Raw genomic sequence first — 17,108 nt, 5'->3', positions numbered from 1 at the left:
TTGAGAGGTTATTTTTTGCAACAATAGCGGGATCATGTTTTTCATTTTTGACAGCATTCTTGTGCTACTCACTGCAGCCCAATTCGTCGGTGCGGTCGCCGCAGTTGTCATTGTGGTCGCAGACGTAAGGCAGAGGCACGCAGTGGCCGTTGGTGCATTTGAACTGGTCCAGTGTGCAGGGGGCCAACGTGGGTGGACGGCCTGCAAAAGTGGCATGGAAATCGGTTTGGACGGCTCGTTTCTTTGGCGACCGCATCCGGTCGGTGACAATCGCGCGGAGAGTTTGAGTGGGGATTCCTCAGGACAGACAAAAAAACAAAAAACAAAGAGGCAATACATATAATTCTTACTTTAATTCGCTCAAGGTCTAAATCCAATGTCCACCGCAAGCTATTTCATCCCCGCCCCCGACCACAAATAATTTGTTCTGATTGATGCTTAAGCTGATTGCACAACAATTCCATAACATTTCCTTATCTCTCGGACGTTTGCGAGGGCTTTGTGTCCGGCACAGTCACTGATGTCGTTTTGCGGTTTAGCCATTTCGCTGGCCTCGCAGGGCAAAATCAGGACGTATTAGTGCTGCTCAGAATAATCTTTGCAAAAGAGATACATGAGCTGAACTTGAAATATTATTATTATTTATTTTTTTTTTTTTACATATCAGGTTATGGAAAGATTTTCAAACTAAAATTGCAATGCATACGTGGTTGATAGTTCACTGCCACTGAATTTATATGCAATCAATACTTCAAAAATAAATAAATCCTAATTTTTCAGATCATTCTAATGACATAAAAGTAAAGCAAAAAACGCTCAAGTTGTGGAAAAATATTTCTCAGCATTTTCAGTGGTATTCATTTAATTTGCACTACTGTTAACTATAAATTAATTCGATTTGAATCTGGGGGTAAAAAAAAAAAATGCAGAGCACATTTATGCGCATGCAACGATGACTCTCCATAACAACCCAGGTTAACCTTAGCCCCGCCCCCAAAAACCGAAGCTCGTCTTCCAGTCGACATTTCTTTGCAAATCCCGGAAGTTCATGTACGATATTAAAGATTTTTCCAATTTTTGTATTTGTTTTTGGGACAAAGCACAACATAAGCAAGTGTGTGTTTGAGTCATACAAAGCTCCTCCTTCTCGTCGCTGCCGTCTCCGCAGTCGTCCTTCTGGTTGCACAGCAGGCCCGAGTAGACGCAGTAGCCGTTGGCGCAGCGGAATCGAGACGGCATCTCGCAGGTGATGTTCACTGCGCAAAGTAGCGCACGCGTTACATCCTCCCGCTAACTCCGCTCGCTCACCCCCCCGACGGCCAATCTCACGGCATAAAGCGAGCTGTTCGTCAGATCCGTCCCCGCAGTCGTCGGCGCCGTCGCAAACCCAGGCCATGTTCAGACACAGATGGTTGGCGCACTCAAATTGGCCATGAGGGCACCATCGGCCTCCCGGGTAACGAGTGGCTACGAGAGGGATTGACATCATTCGAATTACGCGGCAAATGAGGCAATTGGAAATGACGAGGAGGCTTTGTGGCGTTCACTTACGACAGCTGGTCTCGTCCGATAGATCCAGACAGTCGGGGCGGCCGTCACACTGCAGCACGGCGGGGACGCAGTGACCCGAGTCGCACTGGAATGTGCCCGGACGACACGTCTGCAACTCTGGCCGTGTGAGCAAAAGTATTGGGACAGCAGGAGCGGCGTTGAGTTACTCGAGCAAGATTTTAAGCCTCGCTGCAGTTAAGGTTGCGAAAGGAGCGAAAGACGTTCTGTGCGCGTGTCCTCAAAAGTTCCGTGTGAACGTTTGCTGCTCACCGCAGTCCCGTTCGTCCGAGTTGTCGCCGCAGTCGTTGTCATGGTCGCACACCCACTTCCCGGGGATGCACTGTTGGTTGTCGCAACGGAACTCGCTCTCTGTGCAAGGCCTCGGCTCTAGAAAAAAAAAGAAAAAAAAACAGTCGGCGGTGTTGCAGCTTCAAAGGTCGTTAACGGCTACTTTGACCGACGCCACGTACGGCAGTTCCTCTCGTCCGAGCCGTCGCCGCAGTCGTTGTTGCCGTCGCACTTCCAGCGAATGGGGACGCAGCGGTGGTTGTCGCATCGGAAGTCGCCCAGCGGGTCGCACGTCACCTCCTCTGTTGGGATGAAAATCGGAAGCGGTTTAAAGCGGGATGTTTGCGCACGGCGTTGAAGCTGCCGGGACTGACCGCAGCCTTGTTCGTCGCTGTCGTCGAGGCAGTCGTTGGTGCCGTCGCATCGGGCCCACTGAGGAACGCAGCGATAGTTTGTTTTGCAGGAGAACTCGGTTTCGTCGCACTTGTAATCTGGGCCCACTGGGAGGGAGGAAAAAAGAAGTGCTTGGAGAAAGCCTGGCCACAAAATTTGGGACATTCAAAGTTATCCAAGTGGACTTCAAGAGGCTAAATGGACGGATTTGAGTTGGATCGGTCCGAGTGTGTTGCGCCTCACTCACTGCAGATGTCGTGAGGTTCATCGGATCCGTCGCCGCAGTCGTCCTCGGCGTCGCACACGTAGCTCGACGGCAGACATTTGCCGTTGGCGCACTGGAACTGTCCCGGCGCGCAGGTGCGCTGGGCGCAAGTCTCGGCATCCTCGTCGCTGCCGTCCGAGCAGTCCTTCGAGCCGTCGCAGTGCCACGACATGGGGATGCACAACTTGTTCTTGCACTGGAACTGGTTTTCCTCGCATCGGTGGTCACCTGCAGCCACGTGACAATATTTGCTTCCTGTTTCAAAAATTTACATCCCCACCGGGTCGATGCCCCCGGACGTACTACAGAGGGCGGCGTCCTCGTCGGAACCGTCGGGACAGTCGGGATGGGCGTCGCAGATGAAGCCGGGATATGTGCAGTTGCCGTCGCGACACTGGAAGCGGCCGATGGGACAATAACGAGGCGGGCAGGTTTGCGGTTCGTCCGAGCCGTCGCCGCAGTCGGACTGGCCGTCACATTTCCACCAGATTGGAACGCATCTGCCGGCGAACCACGTCGCGTTGCTATTTTACACTCCCAAAATGGCGGACGCTTCACAAACCTCTCGTTGTCCCCGCAGCGGAACTGCGTGCTGGAGCAGTCGGCGACGCATTGGATTTTGAAGCCCACGGCGAGTCCAATGTAGTGATCGGGACACTCGCAGGTGGGGCGCTGCCCGCCGGGTCCGATCAGACACAGATGGCTGCAGATCAGGCTGTGGGACGCGCACGGGTTTTCGCCTGGAAAAGGAAGCAGATTCCACGGCTGCAGTCCAGGTGGAAACATTTTCATTCCCACAGTGATTCGATGCCTCGGGAAATGATCCGAAAATCATTCGTCGACTTCAACTAAAAGAGTTTTTCAGCTTTAATATCCTACTTCGTGGCTGCCTGTAGGGGTGGACCACATGAAGGTCGTACGGTCGGTGCGTGCTGTTGCCCATGACCGCGCGGCCTTCGCCGTTGTACTTGTGAGCCTTTTCCACCGAGTGCGTGTTCCAGTCGGTCCAGTAGAGCGAGTCCTCGAAAAGGGACACCGCGAAGACGTGTGGCAGCGTGCCAGCGATGGCCCGGTGTCGGTTGGTGCCGTCCATGTCTGCAAAGCTGCAACGGGTGGGTTGAGAGCGTGAGAGCGCTGCGTTCGACGTGTGCGGCGAGAGAAACGAGAAAAATGGTTAACGAACTCGAGAAAGTTGAGGTGGGCGTCGGCAAAGAAAATTTTATTGGTGGTGTAGTCTACGGTCAGAGCGTTGGGCCACTCCAGCTTGGCTGTTATGATGGCGCTGACGTTGCTTCCGTCCATGCCTGCTCTGCCAATATACGGCGTGTCGGCCCAGTCGGTCCAGTACAACCACCTGAAAAGTGGCGTTTTGTTAAAAACGCTATAATGTCCAGCTTCGCTAATATCGCCGCTTATTGAAACAATTCTTACCCATATTTGGGGTTGACAGCCACAGCCCTCGGTCGGCTAACGATGTACGTGTTGTTTCCAGTTGTGAAGTGGCCGGAGATGAGCGTCTTCATGTAGCGCCCGTCCAGCTCCATCACGTGGACAGAACCGTAGTAACCGTCCACCCAGTACAACTTCCTGCATAACAAATTAAACCCAAAAAAATATTTAATTAAATGTGAAAAATTGAGCTATGTTTCTTCCAAAAAAACGTGGAACGTATTCTAAGCATTATTAGACAATTTTAGCCAATCAGAAGCCTGAAGAAAGTCAGCTTTAGAAAAAGGGCAGCATGGCTCGTGCTGTAAAATGTGACTACAAAAGCGGCAGGAAAAGCTTACTAGAACAGCACAAAGTTTTTAAAAAGCACTCTGCTTTTCATTTCAATTTTAGTTTCATTTCATTTCCTCACCTTCCCACCCAGTCGAGCGCCAGGCCCTCTACTCCGAGCATGCCGCTGTCCACGAGCACCTCCCTGCCGCTCCCGTCAAAACGCATCCTCTCGAGCTTTCCCACTCCCGCATCGAACCAGTAAATCCTTTTCTCCGAATAGTCAAACTCCAGCGCCACCACGTTGGAGAGACCCTGCAGCAGGATGCTCAGCTGCGATCCGTCGGTCGTCAAGTTGCGGATGTAGTAGCGGTTGGTGTAGAGCAGGTACGGGTTGATGCCGCTGTTCTGGCGACAGGTGCGCCCGTCGGGTTCCCGCAGGTAGCCCGGCGCGCATTTGCAGTGATAGGAGCCGGCGGTGTTGTCGCAGATCTGGCTGCAGACGGACGGAGTGCTGAGACACTCGTTGAGGTCTTGGCAGGCTTTGCCGTCGGCCATCAGCTGGTAGCCAGCGTTGCAGGAGCAGAAGTAACCGGTCGGCGTGTCCGTGCACAGCTGGGCACACTGGTGGACCGAAGGGTTGCGGCACTCGTTGATTCCTAAAGAAATGATGACGCAGCACACACATTTGAAGCAAATTCCGTTTCTTTACATTTCGGTTGTCGGAATGCAGCGGCGACCATTTTGAAAAATTGCAGGTTTTAATTTGAATTTTTTAATTGCGATTTATTATTTTTATTTTTTTATTATTATTTGCTGAGATTATTATATCAAAATCCTCTTAGGAAGTATTTATTTTTAACAAACACACGTAATAAATTAATCAGTATTATAATAAACAATAACAGATTTATTATGCATAAATGTTTTGGTTTTATAAGTTAGGCTTGTGCTGGAAAAATTTAAATTTGATTAATTGTTCAGCCATAATCAGGCTTGGAGTGGCCCATCTGGTGCGCTGTGAAAATTTCCGGTGGGCTGCTTACAATTTTTTTTAAACATTACATTTACAATTTATTTGGCTGCAAATTGGAAAGAATTTGAGTCCAAAACTTTACAATCACACCATAGCAACCAACCAACGTGCTGCTGAGAAGTCATTGTCAACCATCGAGTTCTGTTTCCTCACCGCAGCCTTTTTCGTCACTGTTGTCCTGGCAGTCCTTCACCCCGTTGCAAACGTTCTTCGTGTCAATGCACTCGCCCGACTTGCACATGAACTGTTGCGGTGCGCACGTGGGCTGCGGCGTCGTGCACAGGCTGGCCGCTTCGTCCGACCCGTCCAGGCAGTCGTTCTCCCCGTCGCAGGTGTAAGCGGCGCTGATGCAGGCCCCGTTGCCGCAGGTGAACTGTTGGCTGCCGCACGTGTCGTAAGTGCAGCCCAGCTCGTCGCTGCCGTCCCCGCAGTCGTTCACGTGGTCGCAGCTGAGGAGGACGAGTACAAGTCGGTTAAACCCTCCTCTGCGATCGAACTGAACACTTCGCATTGCGTTTTAGTCGTTCTCCTCACTGGTAGGGAAGATAAATGCAAAGGCCGTTGGAGCAGGCAAACTCATTCATGTGGCAGGTCCGATTCGGGCAGTTCTGGAGCTCATCAGCCGCGTCGACGCAGTCTTTGTCACCGTCACACACGTAGTTTAAGGAAATGCAGCGCGGGTGACCCGGCAGCCAAGTCGGACAGGTGAACTGGTCGGAGCTGCACGTACGCTGGCCTGCGGGGAAAATAAACTCGATAAACGGATTTGAGGTGAACGATGGCGAGGAATTTTTATTTCATAAAATATGAGGGAATTAGTGATGGGAAAATGAAGCTTCAAATTGGCTTCATGAACCAGCTGCTATATTTTTGAGTCCTCTAGATGGCACAGTTGGTTTAAATAAAGGGTTTAAAAAAAAATGGCAAGTCAGCCCAATGTTGAACAGAGAGCGCGCCATCTACAGGAGACCAAAAATACTACAAGTGGTTCATGAAGCAGATTTGAAGCTTCATTTCTAGAGGGTATATATGACACAAATAATAATGAGGATCGTTGGACCCCCTTCCCTCAGTTAGTCAATTGAATCGAGTTTCCACTGTCATTATTTTTTCATTCTTATTCTTTAAACATCTGACCACACTGCAGCTCGGGAGCCTCGTCGCTGTTGTCCCAGCAGTCATTGTTGCCGTCGCACAGCATGTACTGAGGGATGCAGTTCCCGTTGGTGCAAGTGAACTGGCTGACGCCGCACGTTTGCACGTGAGGCTCTGCGGGGAAGGGAACATCTTTCATATGTGATGTCCTCATTGACCATTTTGGTGACATCGACTTACCGCAGGTAGGCGGCTCATCCGTTCCGTCAAGGCAGTCCTTGAAGATGTCACACACCCACGTTTCAGGGATACACTTCCCGTGGTCGCACTGGAACTTGTTTGGAGGGCAGGTGCGACCCGCTGTTGCAAAAAATAAATGGAAAAAAAAACAAACTTGGGAGCCCAGAACCAAATGAGTAGAAACAAAGCCGGCTAGGGGGAGGAGTTTACCACAGAAGAGAGGATTCTCATCGCTGTTGTCGCCGCAGTTGTTGTATCCGTCGCAAAGGTTGTCGGGGTAGATGCAGATGTTGGTGTTGTCACATTTGACCTTGCCCGAGGGACACTGCCTGTCAGCTGGACATGGTCCGAACGGAAAAAGCCGAACGATTAATCCGAGTCAAAGGAGTCAAATGCACTTTCGGAATCCACTCACGGCAGTTAATTTCATCGGAGGTGGCGTTGTCGCGGCAGTCGTTGAAGCCGTCGCAAACGAAGTCGGCGCTGATGCAGCGGCCGTTGTTGCAGGTGAACTCCGAGTCCGGGTTGCAGGTGGGGAAGGGGCAGCCTCGCTCGTCGCTGTTGTCGCCGCAGTCGTCCATGTAGTCGCAGGCGTAGCTGAGCGGCACGCAGCGGCCGTTGTCGCAGGTGAACTGATTGCCCGAGCAGGTGTGGAAAGCTGAGCGGGAGGACAGAGGAACACGTTCTCGAAACGGCTTTTAAAAAAAAATAAATAAATAAAAAAAAAACATCAATTATAGTAAGACTTTTTTTTTTTTTTTTTTAAACTAGCATGCATACTAAGGCTTTTTTTAAATGACCATGTAAAGCTTTTTATTTTTGTGTCGTAAGACTAAAAAAAAAAAAAAAAAACGACCATGTTGAGTAAGCCTTTTTTTAAAAAAGGAAAACGACAAAGGCGTTTTTTTTTTGTTGTTGTTTTTTTTAAACGACAACGTATCGTAAGGCTTTAAAAAAATAAAACATGTATAGTCAGGCTTTAAAAAAAAAAAGACCAAGTGTCGTATGGCTTTATTTAAAAAAAAAACTACCAAAAAACACCAATGGATTTTTTTTAAACAACCATGTATAGTACGCCGTTTTTTTTGTTTTTAAACTCCCTGCATTTCGAACCACATATCCCGTCTTTCTACTCATTATTTTTGTCAAAATGGACTTTTTTTTATTTATTTATTTTTATTTTATTTAATTACTTTTTTTAACCTCCCTGAATGATGGCATGACATTAAAAATATGTTCATATAGAGACGTAAATAGAGATTTTGGTGGTTCATAAGGCAAAAAAAAAAAAAGAGATAGTCGTGATAAGAAATCCCTCACCACACACTCTCTCCAGCTCATCCGAGTGATCGGTGCAGTCGTTGAAGCCGTCACACTTCCAGCTGGACTTGATGCAGTTGCCGTTGAGACAAGTGAACTGGTCGGGCTGGCAGCGCTTGCCGTTGTCTTGGATGCAGTCTTTGCCGTTATTGGCCAGGTACCACTTCCCTTCATGGGGACACTGGCACTCTGGTCCCGCTGGACCTGGACGACAAAGTTCTGTTGATTTGTTCAAACGCTCTTTAATGAAAAGCTTTTTCTGCTTACCAGCGACACACACGTGACTACAGCCTCCGTTGAACTGCAGACAAGAACTGGAGCAGCTCTCCTGCTTGGACCCGGAAAAGACGTGAATGTCATTTGGCCGGTACTGAAGGTCCTGGCCCAGCACTACCACGCCGGAACCGTCGTCCTTCCCCGCCCTGAAAACGGCCCGCTCGGTCCAGTCGGTCCAGAAGATGTCCTGCTTGAAGACGGTCAAGGCAAAGGGGTACTGGACCCCCAGCATGATCACTTGTCTGTTTGCGCCCGTCAAGGCGGACCGCTCGATTTTGTCTCTGATGGAGAGACCAAGGAGAAGTCATTGAGGAAATCTGAAAGTTGCTCTTGGGTTGAAGATTTCAGCCGACGTACTGCGAGGCGTCCGCCCAGTACAACAGCCGCTCCTCAAAGTCGATAGCCAGGCCATTGGGTGTTGACAAGCTGCTGTTGATGACGGCGATTCGGAAGTTCCCGCCCAGCGTGGCTCTTTCGATCTTGGCGGGGCTGGCCCAGTCGGTCCAGTACAAGTACCTGCGCGGGCGACGCACGGTCATTTCTGATGGCATCCTTGTTAAAAGATGGAAGACTTTACCCGTAGCAAGGGTCGACTATGATGGCCCGGGGACGGTTTGCGTGGGCGATGACGGTCCGGTTCGTCCCATCCAAGTTGAATGACTGCACGTTCTTGCGATAGTAGTCGGTGAAGTAGAGACGTTTGTGGATCCAGTCGTACGCCAGGCCTTCGGGGTCATCCAAATCTGACAGGAAATTTAGACGGAAGATCATTACAATGTTGAATACAGGGTAGGGTTTCAAAGTTGGGCTTGTACAGTAAGGCTTTTTTAAAAAGAAAAATAAATAAATGACCATGTAAGGTTTAAAAAAAAAAAAAAAAAAGACAATTTAGAGTAAGGCTTTTTATCTTTTAAAACGACCATGTATGGTAAGGGTTTTTTTTTTGTTTTTTTTTTTTAAAAAGACCATTTATAGTAAGGCTTTTAAAAAAAATGAAAACATGTATAGGAAGGATTTAAAAAAAAAACAAAACGACACGTATAGTAAGGCTTTAAAAAAAAAAAACAAGTAAGGCTTTTTTTTTTTAAAAGATCAGTATAGAAAGGCTTTTTTTTTAAAGACTTTTTTTTCTTTAAACAACCATGTATAGCGAGGCTTTAAAATGAAAAAAAACCAAACAAAAAAAACGACCATGTATAGTAAGGCTTTAAAAAAAAAAAACATGTAGTAGGGCTTTAAGAAAAAAAAAAAAAAAGCATGTATAGTAAGGCTTTAAAAAAAAAAAGATTTTAAAACAAGATTTTGGTTTCAAAGAAGGGTTTTAAACTTGGGTTAGGTTTCCAAATTAGCATCAGTGTTTTAAAATATACTTTCAAAGTTGCATTAGCATCTCAAATTAGGGTTTCAACTCCCGGTTTTAATTCTGCACATTAATCTCAGGTCATTAACTGTCAACTCACTTGCAGCGATGATGGTGGGCGCAGTACTGGGGGACGTGGTGGTGATATAACCAATCATACTCCTGCCGTAGCCTTTGTACTGGGTGAAGAAAACTCGCCTGTCCTTGTAGTCAAAATCCAAGGCCACCAAGTTGTAGCCCAGATTAAAGGTTGGGAAAGGACTGCTGTGGTCCTGCGGGTCCAGCCTCATACTGTTCAGCGTGGAGTCGGTGGTGAAAACCAGGAAGTCATCTTGCCCGTAACCGCACGTTACGCCGTTGGTGAGGAGCGAGCCGTGGGCACAGGCGCATTTGGGACGGTCCTGGTCCGGGATGGCGAAGCAGAGCTGCTGGCAGCGCCCGTTGTCCTCGTGACACGGGTTGAAGCCCACCTGGTGGGCCGCTAAAGGCTGCACGTGCGGGTCAAAGATGGCGACATCCGACGCGCCGTCAAGGTTGTCTCGGATGACCTGGTGGACATCAAATAAAATAATTTCAAGTAATTAAAGATCAGAGGATATTTCTGAATGTCATTATCTTTGTCCTATAATATGCTAATGTGAAAAAATAAATACATAAAAAGCTGTAAAGTTCAGCCCAAATATACTTATGAAGCTCTTCGTTTTCGTCAATGTGGAAAAAAAAAATCGGCAAAAATCAGACAATATTTTGTTTTTTACTGAATGTCATCATCTTTGTCTTGTGATATTTAAATGCGAAAAAAAATAAAAATTAAAACCTGCAAAAATCAACCCAAATGTTCTTCGGTTGTTAATGTGGAGAAATAAAAAGTGACAGATTTTGGCCGAACTGAACCGAAAAAAATCAATCAATCAAAAGGTCTAAAATTGAGCACTTAATCGGTTGGGCCCGATTTTAGACGTCATATTTTGTGTGATTCCTCACCTCGGACTGGTTATGATTGCCCGGCTCTTTACTGGCTTGCAAGAGCTTGCCAAGCGTTCCATCCACCCACACCATGACGTTTCCAAGTATAGCGACCCCTGCGGGAGACGGATAGCGACTGCCGTACCGGACGATCTGCCTCTGCGAGCCGTCGGCAGCCATACGACAGATCATGTCCTGAACGTCGTCCGTCCAGTAGAGGAAGTCGTTGGTGTAATCGACCGTGAGGCCGCGAGGAGACACCAGACCCTCCGAAGCCAACACGGTGCGGTTGGTGCCGTCCAGCAGCGCGCGCTCGATCTTGGGCATCTGGCCGCCGTCGGTCCAGAAAAGGTAACGCTGCTTCGGGTTGACGGCCACGTCGCGGGGCCAGTCGTGGGCCGACTTGAGGAGAATCAGTCGGTACGACGTGTTGATGGCCACAACTTCCAGGAAGGTCTCACTGTCAAAGGCGTTGGTGAAGTACAAGTTGTCTGAGGAGATGAAGAAAGAGCGGGTTAGAAAGACATGCTTGTCTATTTTAGAGCGCCTCGTTGTCAAGGTTTGGCATAGCCCTGCAATGAGCCATTGGGATATCTTCTAGTGAAAGTATTTCCGCAGGATTCGAGAATGGAGACTCTCCGCAACTTCCCTAACAACCCAGGCTAAACTTTCAATCAAGATGCATCATTTCAACATACTTTCTTGACATCAATTACTACTTTCCTAATTAACCTATAGGAGCCAGTTGCTGCATCTTAGGATATTACAGAACAAGCACAAACACAGAAAAGGCAATTTTTAGTTCAGAATCGTTGGATAGAGTTAGTTTCATACTAGCAACCCAGTCCACGGCAAGACCCTGGATGCCGCCTCTTCCAATGCCGCTGGAGATCACCCTTTGGTAGTTTGAGCCATCTGTTTTGCTCCTGTAGATGCCCTTGTAGGAGGTGGAGGTGCTGTTGTCAATCCAGTAGATGTAGCCAGATTCTATGTGGAGGCCCAAGCTCGCCTTAATGCTGTAAGAAGCTGCAAAAAAAAAACAAAAAAACAACATGATAAACTTGGATGTGTCGAGGCATCTCGAGGGAGGGCCAAGTCAACCTACGTCCGCCGATGGGCACCATGGCCTCGGAATGATCCGAGCTGTTAACGTGGAAGCCGCGGATGTACTTGGGCGTGGAGACCACAGCGAAGGAGTCGACCTCTTCGCAACGAGAGCCGTCCGGAGTCGGGTAGAAACCGGTGGTGCAGGCGCAGCTCCTTTGGTTGTTGGGTTTGGGCAGACAGAGGTGAGGGCAGCCGCCGTTGTTGACGCTGCAAGCGTTTGCCGTCCCTGCTGAGTCTAAAGTCACGATAGGGGGGTTAATGCTCGGAAATGACGGTCTCCAGAACGGAAACGACATTTACATACTGTCTCTGGCGTTGACTTTGATGGCGCGCAGGTGGGACAAGCCACTCCTCATCACCACCATATTGGCGCCCGTCTCTTTGTCCACCCTCTCGATGACCTCGTAGTCAATGTCGGTGTAATACAGATGGTTCTGGTAGATCGTCAACCCCCACGGGTGCGACAGGCCGCTGACCACCGTCACCCGGCTCGCCCCGTCCATGGTGCCGCTCTCAATCTAAAAAAAATAATAATAAAAAATAATCATAATAAAAAATAAAATCAGCATGTTAGTGCAGCCTCGCGCAGTCAAAAAGTTGGAATCTTAAACATGGACGTACCACTCCGGAGCCTTTCACCCCCCAGTAAAGTTTCCTGGTGGAAATATCGGCAGCGATGTAGCCGATGTTTGCCAGATTTCCCGTGTAGAGGTTTGTGAGGTTGCTCCCATCCATGTCAGCGCTGCCCACCTTAGGAGGAACCTCGTTGGACCCTCTGTCCGCCCAGAATAATTTCCTGAGGAGGTGAGAAAAAATAAATAAAAAATTTCAACCACGTTGCTAAATTTATAATTAGATGCAGTCGATAATTTACCCTCTTGCTGGATCTAAGGCTATCCCAACAGGTGTTCCCACGCCTTCCGGTTTCCCGTTGGAGGTGATGAGAGTTTTCCGGTAGTACTCTTTTCCATCGACGCGGATGACCTGGATGAAGGGTTTTGATTTTGAATTTACTCTCCTTTGCATATTTTTTATCGATTTTGACCACAGCCTGTTTTTTTTTGTTTTTTTTTACCTCGATGGATTTATTAGTGGGGTTGTTATAATACATGAGTCGGCTGATCCAGTCGAACGCCAGACCGGACGGCACTCCCATGAGAGCACCAGGAGCAAACCGAGACTTGTTGGTGCCGTTGGTGTGCACGCGCCAAACAGAACCCTGGCAAAGGTAAAGGAAATGTGCATCTCACAAAACTGCTCGTGCAAAATGAGGATTTTTTTAATTGTTTAACAACAAGCCCGTGTTAGCGAATAAAGTGTCTCATGTCCATTGTTAGCGCGTCCACTCACTGATGCCTCGACCCAGTAGACAAACTGCTCGCGCTCATCAAAGTCGATGTCCCGCCCCTGCCTGATGCCCGACACAGACGCCATGGCGTTGTCGGAGGGGTCGGCCGGGTCCAGGGGGATCCCGAAAAGAACTGAATCTCTTGCCACCATCAAGAAGGGCGTTTCATCTGAGATCGAGATTTTAAAAAAAATTTTTTTTTTTTAAACAAAGGTGTTTACGTACACTGAAAAAAAAAAGTTTGGCTTGAATTTACTCAATTTTATTTAATCAAGTGGTTGCTTGAAAGAAAATTATAGCAGCCGATACATCGACATTTTATTTTGTGCAAGCGCCTGATGAAAAAAAAATGGAGTAAATTGAACACCCCCTTTTTTTGCCAGTGTCAACAAATGGAAAAAGAAAATTCTCACCTTTAACACAGGTGCGTTTATCATCGTTCAGCTTCCATCCAGACTCACAGTGGCAGGTGTAATATCTTGGCCTGAAGCCCGACAGCAGGCACAGCTGACTGCACAGATGCTCTTTGCAAGGATTGAGCCCTGCATACAAAAGCACCGGTTTGACCTTCGCAAAAACCGATGCGTTGTCAACTGCCCGATTTTTGAATCGAGGTTACGTCAGGTCACCTGCGGGCTGCTTGATGGGATGATCCATGACGATGCCCATGGGTTGATAGACGCTGTTCATCAATATGGTGACGTCGCCGCCGTGGAACTTGTTGGTGCTCATCACTTTCCCGGCGTAGCGCTCCGACCAGAAGACGGTGTCCTCGAAGACGGTCATGCCGTGCGGGTGCTGCAGAACCTGGAGGTCGAGGACGTGTTGACAGGATGCCGATTCTGACCTCGTTGTGATTCCATTTCCAATCCAACGTACCATGTCGCTTGCCATCACTTGAAAGCGATTCTTCCCATGGTAGTCGCAGTAGTCGATATATTTCAGGTAAGCGTCGGCGAAGTAGACCCTGCGTGTGGTGTAGTCCAGCGCCAAGCCATTGGGCCAGTATATCTTGGTACTGACGATGACCTTCCTCATGCTTCCATCCATGTCGGCCCGTTCGATCCTGGGATTCTGACCCCAATCCGACCAGAACATCAGGTTGGTACTGTGCGGGGGGAGACCAGAAAAGGTTGAAGCAATTACTCAAGCGATAAGCCAACTTGATGCTTCCTTACTGGTTGCGAGGGTCTAAAACCAGGCCACGGGGGCTGGTAATATTTTGGGTGAGGAGAACTTTGCGGAAGCGACCGTCCAGAGTGGACACTTCAATGTTCTCCGTGACCGAGTCGGTCCAGTAAAGGTTTCTGGCCACCCAGTCCACCGCGAGGCTCTCTGGCACTGTCAGGCCACTGGAGAAAATCTGGAGCGACAGAAGCAGCAAGATGAACGCCGAGTGCCAGCCGCAACTTTTACCGATCATAATTCAAACAATCGGAGGCAAATCCCGGACAACGTACTTCCCGTTTATCCGTTCCATTCCGGTAGGCACTCCAGATCTTCTTCTGAGAGGCGTCGGCCCAGAACATTCTGGAAGTCACGCGATCAAAGTCGACGGTCACGATGCTTGAACCGCTCGCCACGGGACCGAGGGAGGGCGGCTTTGCGTTGATCTTGTAGGCGATGACTTGGCTACGCTTGGCGATCAGAAGCGCGGCGGCGAGAGGGTCTAAAAGAGGGAGAAGGAATGCCATTCATTTGTTAGCATTCGATTCTTGCAGACGTCACGGTTTTGCGAACAGAGGTGTTATCTGGCTCATCGATTTGGTCTGATTACACTTGGACATGTGCGACTTCCTGCGATTATTTTTTAGTCCAAGCTCACCCGTAGCTTTGCACGTGCGTCCGTCCGGTTCCAGGAGGTAACCGAAAGAGCAGTAACAGCGGAAGCTTCCTCTCTCGTTGTAGCACGCCTGGCTGCAGAAGCCCGGGACGAGACACTCGTTGATGTCGTCGCACGTCTTGGAGTCGTTCAGCAGCTGGAAGCCCGGCAGACATTTGCACTCGGCCCCGAATGGTCCTTGAATGCAGATGTGGCTGCAGCCTCCGTTGCCGAGTATGCAGTCGTCTTCATCTGCGGGAGGAATAATCAATCGCATTGATATCGCAAACAGTTTCCACGTTTCAAATGGAAGCGAAGCAAAACTCACTGCACATTGGCGACTCGTCCGCTCCATCCGGGCAGTCCTTCTGGCCATCGCACACTTTGTCTCGCTGAATGCACACCTGGTCGGTGGGACACATCCACTGGCCGGCGGGACACTGGAATGGCGGCGTGGGACAGTTCTGCTCGTCACTATTGTCCCGGCAGTCGTTTTGGCCGTCGCACAACCAGTCGTTTTGGATGCACATCTTGTTTTTGCACTGGAAGTAGCCGGACGAGCAGGTGACGGGCGGGCAGGAGACGTGCTCGTCCGATCCGTCCTCGCAGTCGGGATGGCCGTCACACTCCCACTCGTCCGGTAAGCAGAATCCATCGGTTTGACACTGGAACTCGTCGTCGTGGCACAAGCCGGGGCTTTGAGTGGCTGTCGGACGACAATCGCATTCGCTGCAAATTTCCCGGGCGTCGATAACAAATGACCGTGCGGCAAAACTTACGACAATCTCGCTCATCAGAATGGTCCCTGCAGTCGAACACGCCGTCACAGCGATAACTGCTACTTATGCATTGGTCGCCGGTGGCGCAAGCAAACTGATAAGTGGGGCAGGAGAACTCTTTGCGGGAAGAAAAACAAGAAAAAGGTCGTTGCCACGCAACTCAAACGATTCCAACGGGGAATGAAGTTCATTTTACCGCAATTTTCCTCATCCGAGCCATCCAAGCAGTCCTGGTCGCCGTCGCATACGTAGCTGGTGAATATGCAGCGGTGGTCGGGACACAGGAAGTAGGAAGGAGCGCAGGTTGTGATGGTGGAATCTGACAAGTGACACAAGCGCGATGAGGTCACAGTTTGGAAATTCTAAAAATCTGATGAAATAATCTTATAGTTTGCGAGATCAAAAAGAAAAAAATGTTTCCTGTTATGGCACAATTGGACTCACTGCATTTGTGTTCATCTGAACCGTCGCCGCAGTCGTTGTCGCCGTCGCACACCCACGCCGTGGAGATGCATCTGTTGTTTCGGCAGGTGAAGGAGTCGGCGTTGCAGGTGGCGGGCACGTTCGTGGGGCAGCCGTCTTCGTCCGAGCCGTCGCCGCAGTCATCCGTGCCGTCGCAGCGCCATGACGATAGGATGCAGTGCTTGTTGTTGCAGGCGAAGGCAAAAGGCGAGCATGTCGCTCCTGGATGATGGCAAGCAAAGATGTCGCCCTTCACTTTCAGCAGGCCAACACTTTTCCGAGAAAATTCCCACTTTCAAGTCTCATGTTTACTCACCAATGTTGGTGCAGTTGGCCTCGTCCGATTTATCCACGCAGTCTAAATATCCGTCACAGCGGTAGGAGTTGGGCCGGCATCGGCCCTCGTCGCACTCAAACGAGTAGTCCCCGCAGATGTTGTCCGGCGGGGGTGGGATGCTGTCGTCCTTGACGCAGTCCTGCCGGTTGACTTGCAGCTTCATGCCGTACGGACATCCGCACACGCGGCTGTAGGACGGAGTCGGGAAGCAGAAGTGGCTGCAGCGGCCGTTTGGCACCGTGTTGCAACGACTGCTGATCGCTACGAGGACAAACGTGAAGCAGAAAGTCGAGTTCAGGTTTTGTCCTCTGATGTTGGCGCGGGACTGCGTGGACGGACGCACTCGTATGGAGGTCGGCGGTGTAGGCCTTGATGTTCAGAATGCCGTTGACTCCTTGTCGGATCATAAAGTTTCCTCCGCCATCTCTTTTCCTCATCTCGAATATCGCTCTGGTCCTGGTGTCAGACACGTACAGGTAGTCTGCGGAGTACAAATAAATAGTTCTTTGTGAAGACCAAAATGGTGATGTTTTGTCAGTCACGTATCAAAAAAAAAGAAACGGACCGGAATAAACAGCCAAAGAGTACGGATTTGTGATCTGTCCAATTTCGGTGAAGGTCTGCCTGTTGTTTCCTTCAACGTCAATGTGACTAATCTGATCCAAGAGGGCGTCGACCCAGTACAAGCGGTTTTGTCTATTCAAGACACACACAGACAAAAAATAAAATTGCTATTCTAAATAA

At 49.3% G+C, this 17,108-nt stretch overlaps 1 protein-coding gene across 1 annotated transcript in view; it reads right to left on the bottom strand.

Annotated features, from left to right (window-relative positions):
- Window positions 1-17,108, bottom strand: part of lrp2b (low density lipoprotein receptor-related protein 2b) — a 29,561-nt gene that overhangs the window by 4,410 nt on the left and 8,043 nt on the right. Inside the window, exons 19-64 of the mRNA XM_088283912.1 lie at window positions 16,930-17,060; window positions 16,708-16,845; window positions 16,344-16,625; window positions 16,010-16,249; window positions 15,762-15,884; window positions 15,566-15,682; window positions 15,115-15,492; window positions 14,790-15,038; window positions 14,425-14,633; window positions 14,143-14,327; window positions 13,844-14,072; window positions 13,594-13,771; window positions 13,378-13,506; window positions 12,967-13,133; window positions 12,692-12,835; window positions 12,491-12,600; window positions 12,238-12,412; window positions 11,921-12,134; window positions 11,615-11,851; window positions 11,344-11,535; window positions 10,528-11,000; window positions 9,644-10,091; window positions 8,761-8,926; window positions 8,541-8,699; window positions 8,175-8,464; window positions 7,908-8,111; window positions 7,003-7,245; window positions 6,798-6,923; window positions 6,588-6,707; window positions 6,390-6,521; window positions 5,787-5,988; window positions 5,406-5,701; window positions 4,359-4,875; window positions 3,929-4,084; window positions 3,681-3,851; window positions 3,377-3,600; window positions 3,060-3,237; window positions 2,801-2,997; window positions 2,480-2,725; window positions 2,214-2,339; window positions 2,022-2,141; window positions 1,822-1,938; window positions 1,552-1,668; window positions 1,330-1,467; window positions 1,134-1,256; window positions 73-201 (exon numbers count right to left, since the gene is read on the bottom strand). Of these exons, the coding sequence (XP_088140038.1) occupies window positions 73-201; window positions 1,134-1,256; window positions 1,330-1,467; window positions 1,552-1,668; window positions 1,822-1,938; window positions 2,022-2,141; window positions 2,214-2,339; window positions 2,480-2,725; window positions 2,801-2,997; window positions 3,060-3,237; window positions 3,377-3,600; window positions 3,681-3,851; window positions 3,929-4,084; window positions 4,359-4,875; window positions 5,406-5,701; window positions 5,787-5,988; window positions 6,390-6,521; window positions 6,588-6,707; window positions 6,798-6,923; window positions 7,003-7,245; window positions 7,908-8,111; window positions 8,175-8,464; window positions 8,541-8,699; window positions 8,761-8,926; window positions 9,644-10,091; window positions 10,528-11,000; window positions 11,344-11,535; window positions 11,615-11,851; window positions 11,921-12,134; window positions 12,238-12,412; window positions 12,491-12,600; window positions 12,692-12,835; window positions 12,967-13,133; window positions 13,378-13,506; window positions 13,594-13,771; window positions 13,844-14,072; window positions 14,143-14,327; window positions 14,425-14,633; window positions 14,790-15,038; window positions 15,115-15,492; window positions 15,566-15,682; window positions 15,762-15,884; window positions 16,010-16,249; window positions 16,344-16,625; window positions 16,708-16,845; window positions 16,930-17,060 (9,245 nt within the window). The remainder of the gene's footprint in view (window positions 1-72; window positions 202-1,133; window positions 1,257-1,329; window positions 1,468-1,551; window positions 1,669-1,821; window positions 1,939-2,021; window positions 2,142-2,213; window positions 2,340-2,479; window positions 2,726-2,800; window positions 2,998-3,059; window positions 3,238-3,376; window positions 3,601-3,680; window positions 3,852-3,928; window positions 4,085-4,358; window positions 4,876-5,405; window positions 5,702-5,786; window positions 5,989-6,389; window positions 6,522-6,587; window positions 6,708-6,797; window positions 6,924-7,002; window positions 7,246-7,907; window positions 8,112-8,174; window positions 8,465-8,540; window positions 8,700-8,760; window positions 8,927-9,643; window positions 10,092-10,527; window positions 11,001-11,343; window positions 11,536-11,614; window positions 11,852-11,920; window positions 12,135-12,237; window positions 12,413-12,490; window positions 12,601-12,691; window positions 12,836-12,966; window positions 13,134-13,377; window positions 13,507-13,593; window positions 13,772-13,843; window positions 14,073-14,142; window positions 14,328-14,424; window positions 14,634-14,789; window positions 15,039-15,114; window positions 15,493-15,565; window positions 15,683-15,761; window positions 15,885-16,009; window positions 16,250-16,343; window positions 16,626-16,707; window positions 16,846-16,929; window positions 17,061-17,108) is intronic.

The sequence above is a fragment of the Idiotropiscis lumnitzeri genome, chromosome 20, assembly GCF_059441095.1.
Source record: "Idiotropiscis lumnitzeri isolate Australia: NSW breed Sydney's pygmy pipehorse chromosome 20, RoL_Ilum_1.0, whole genome shotgun sequence".
Classification (NCBI taxonomy): domain Eukaryota; kingdom Metazoa; phylum Chordata; class Actinopteri; order Syngnathiformes; family Syngnathidae; genus Idiotropiscis; species Idiotropiscis lumnitzeri.
The sequence above is the reverse complement of the archived record's forward strand: the minus strand, read 5'-3'. Positions and strand labels throughout refer to the sequence as shown.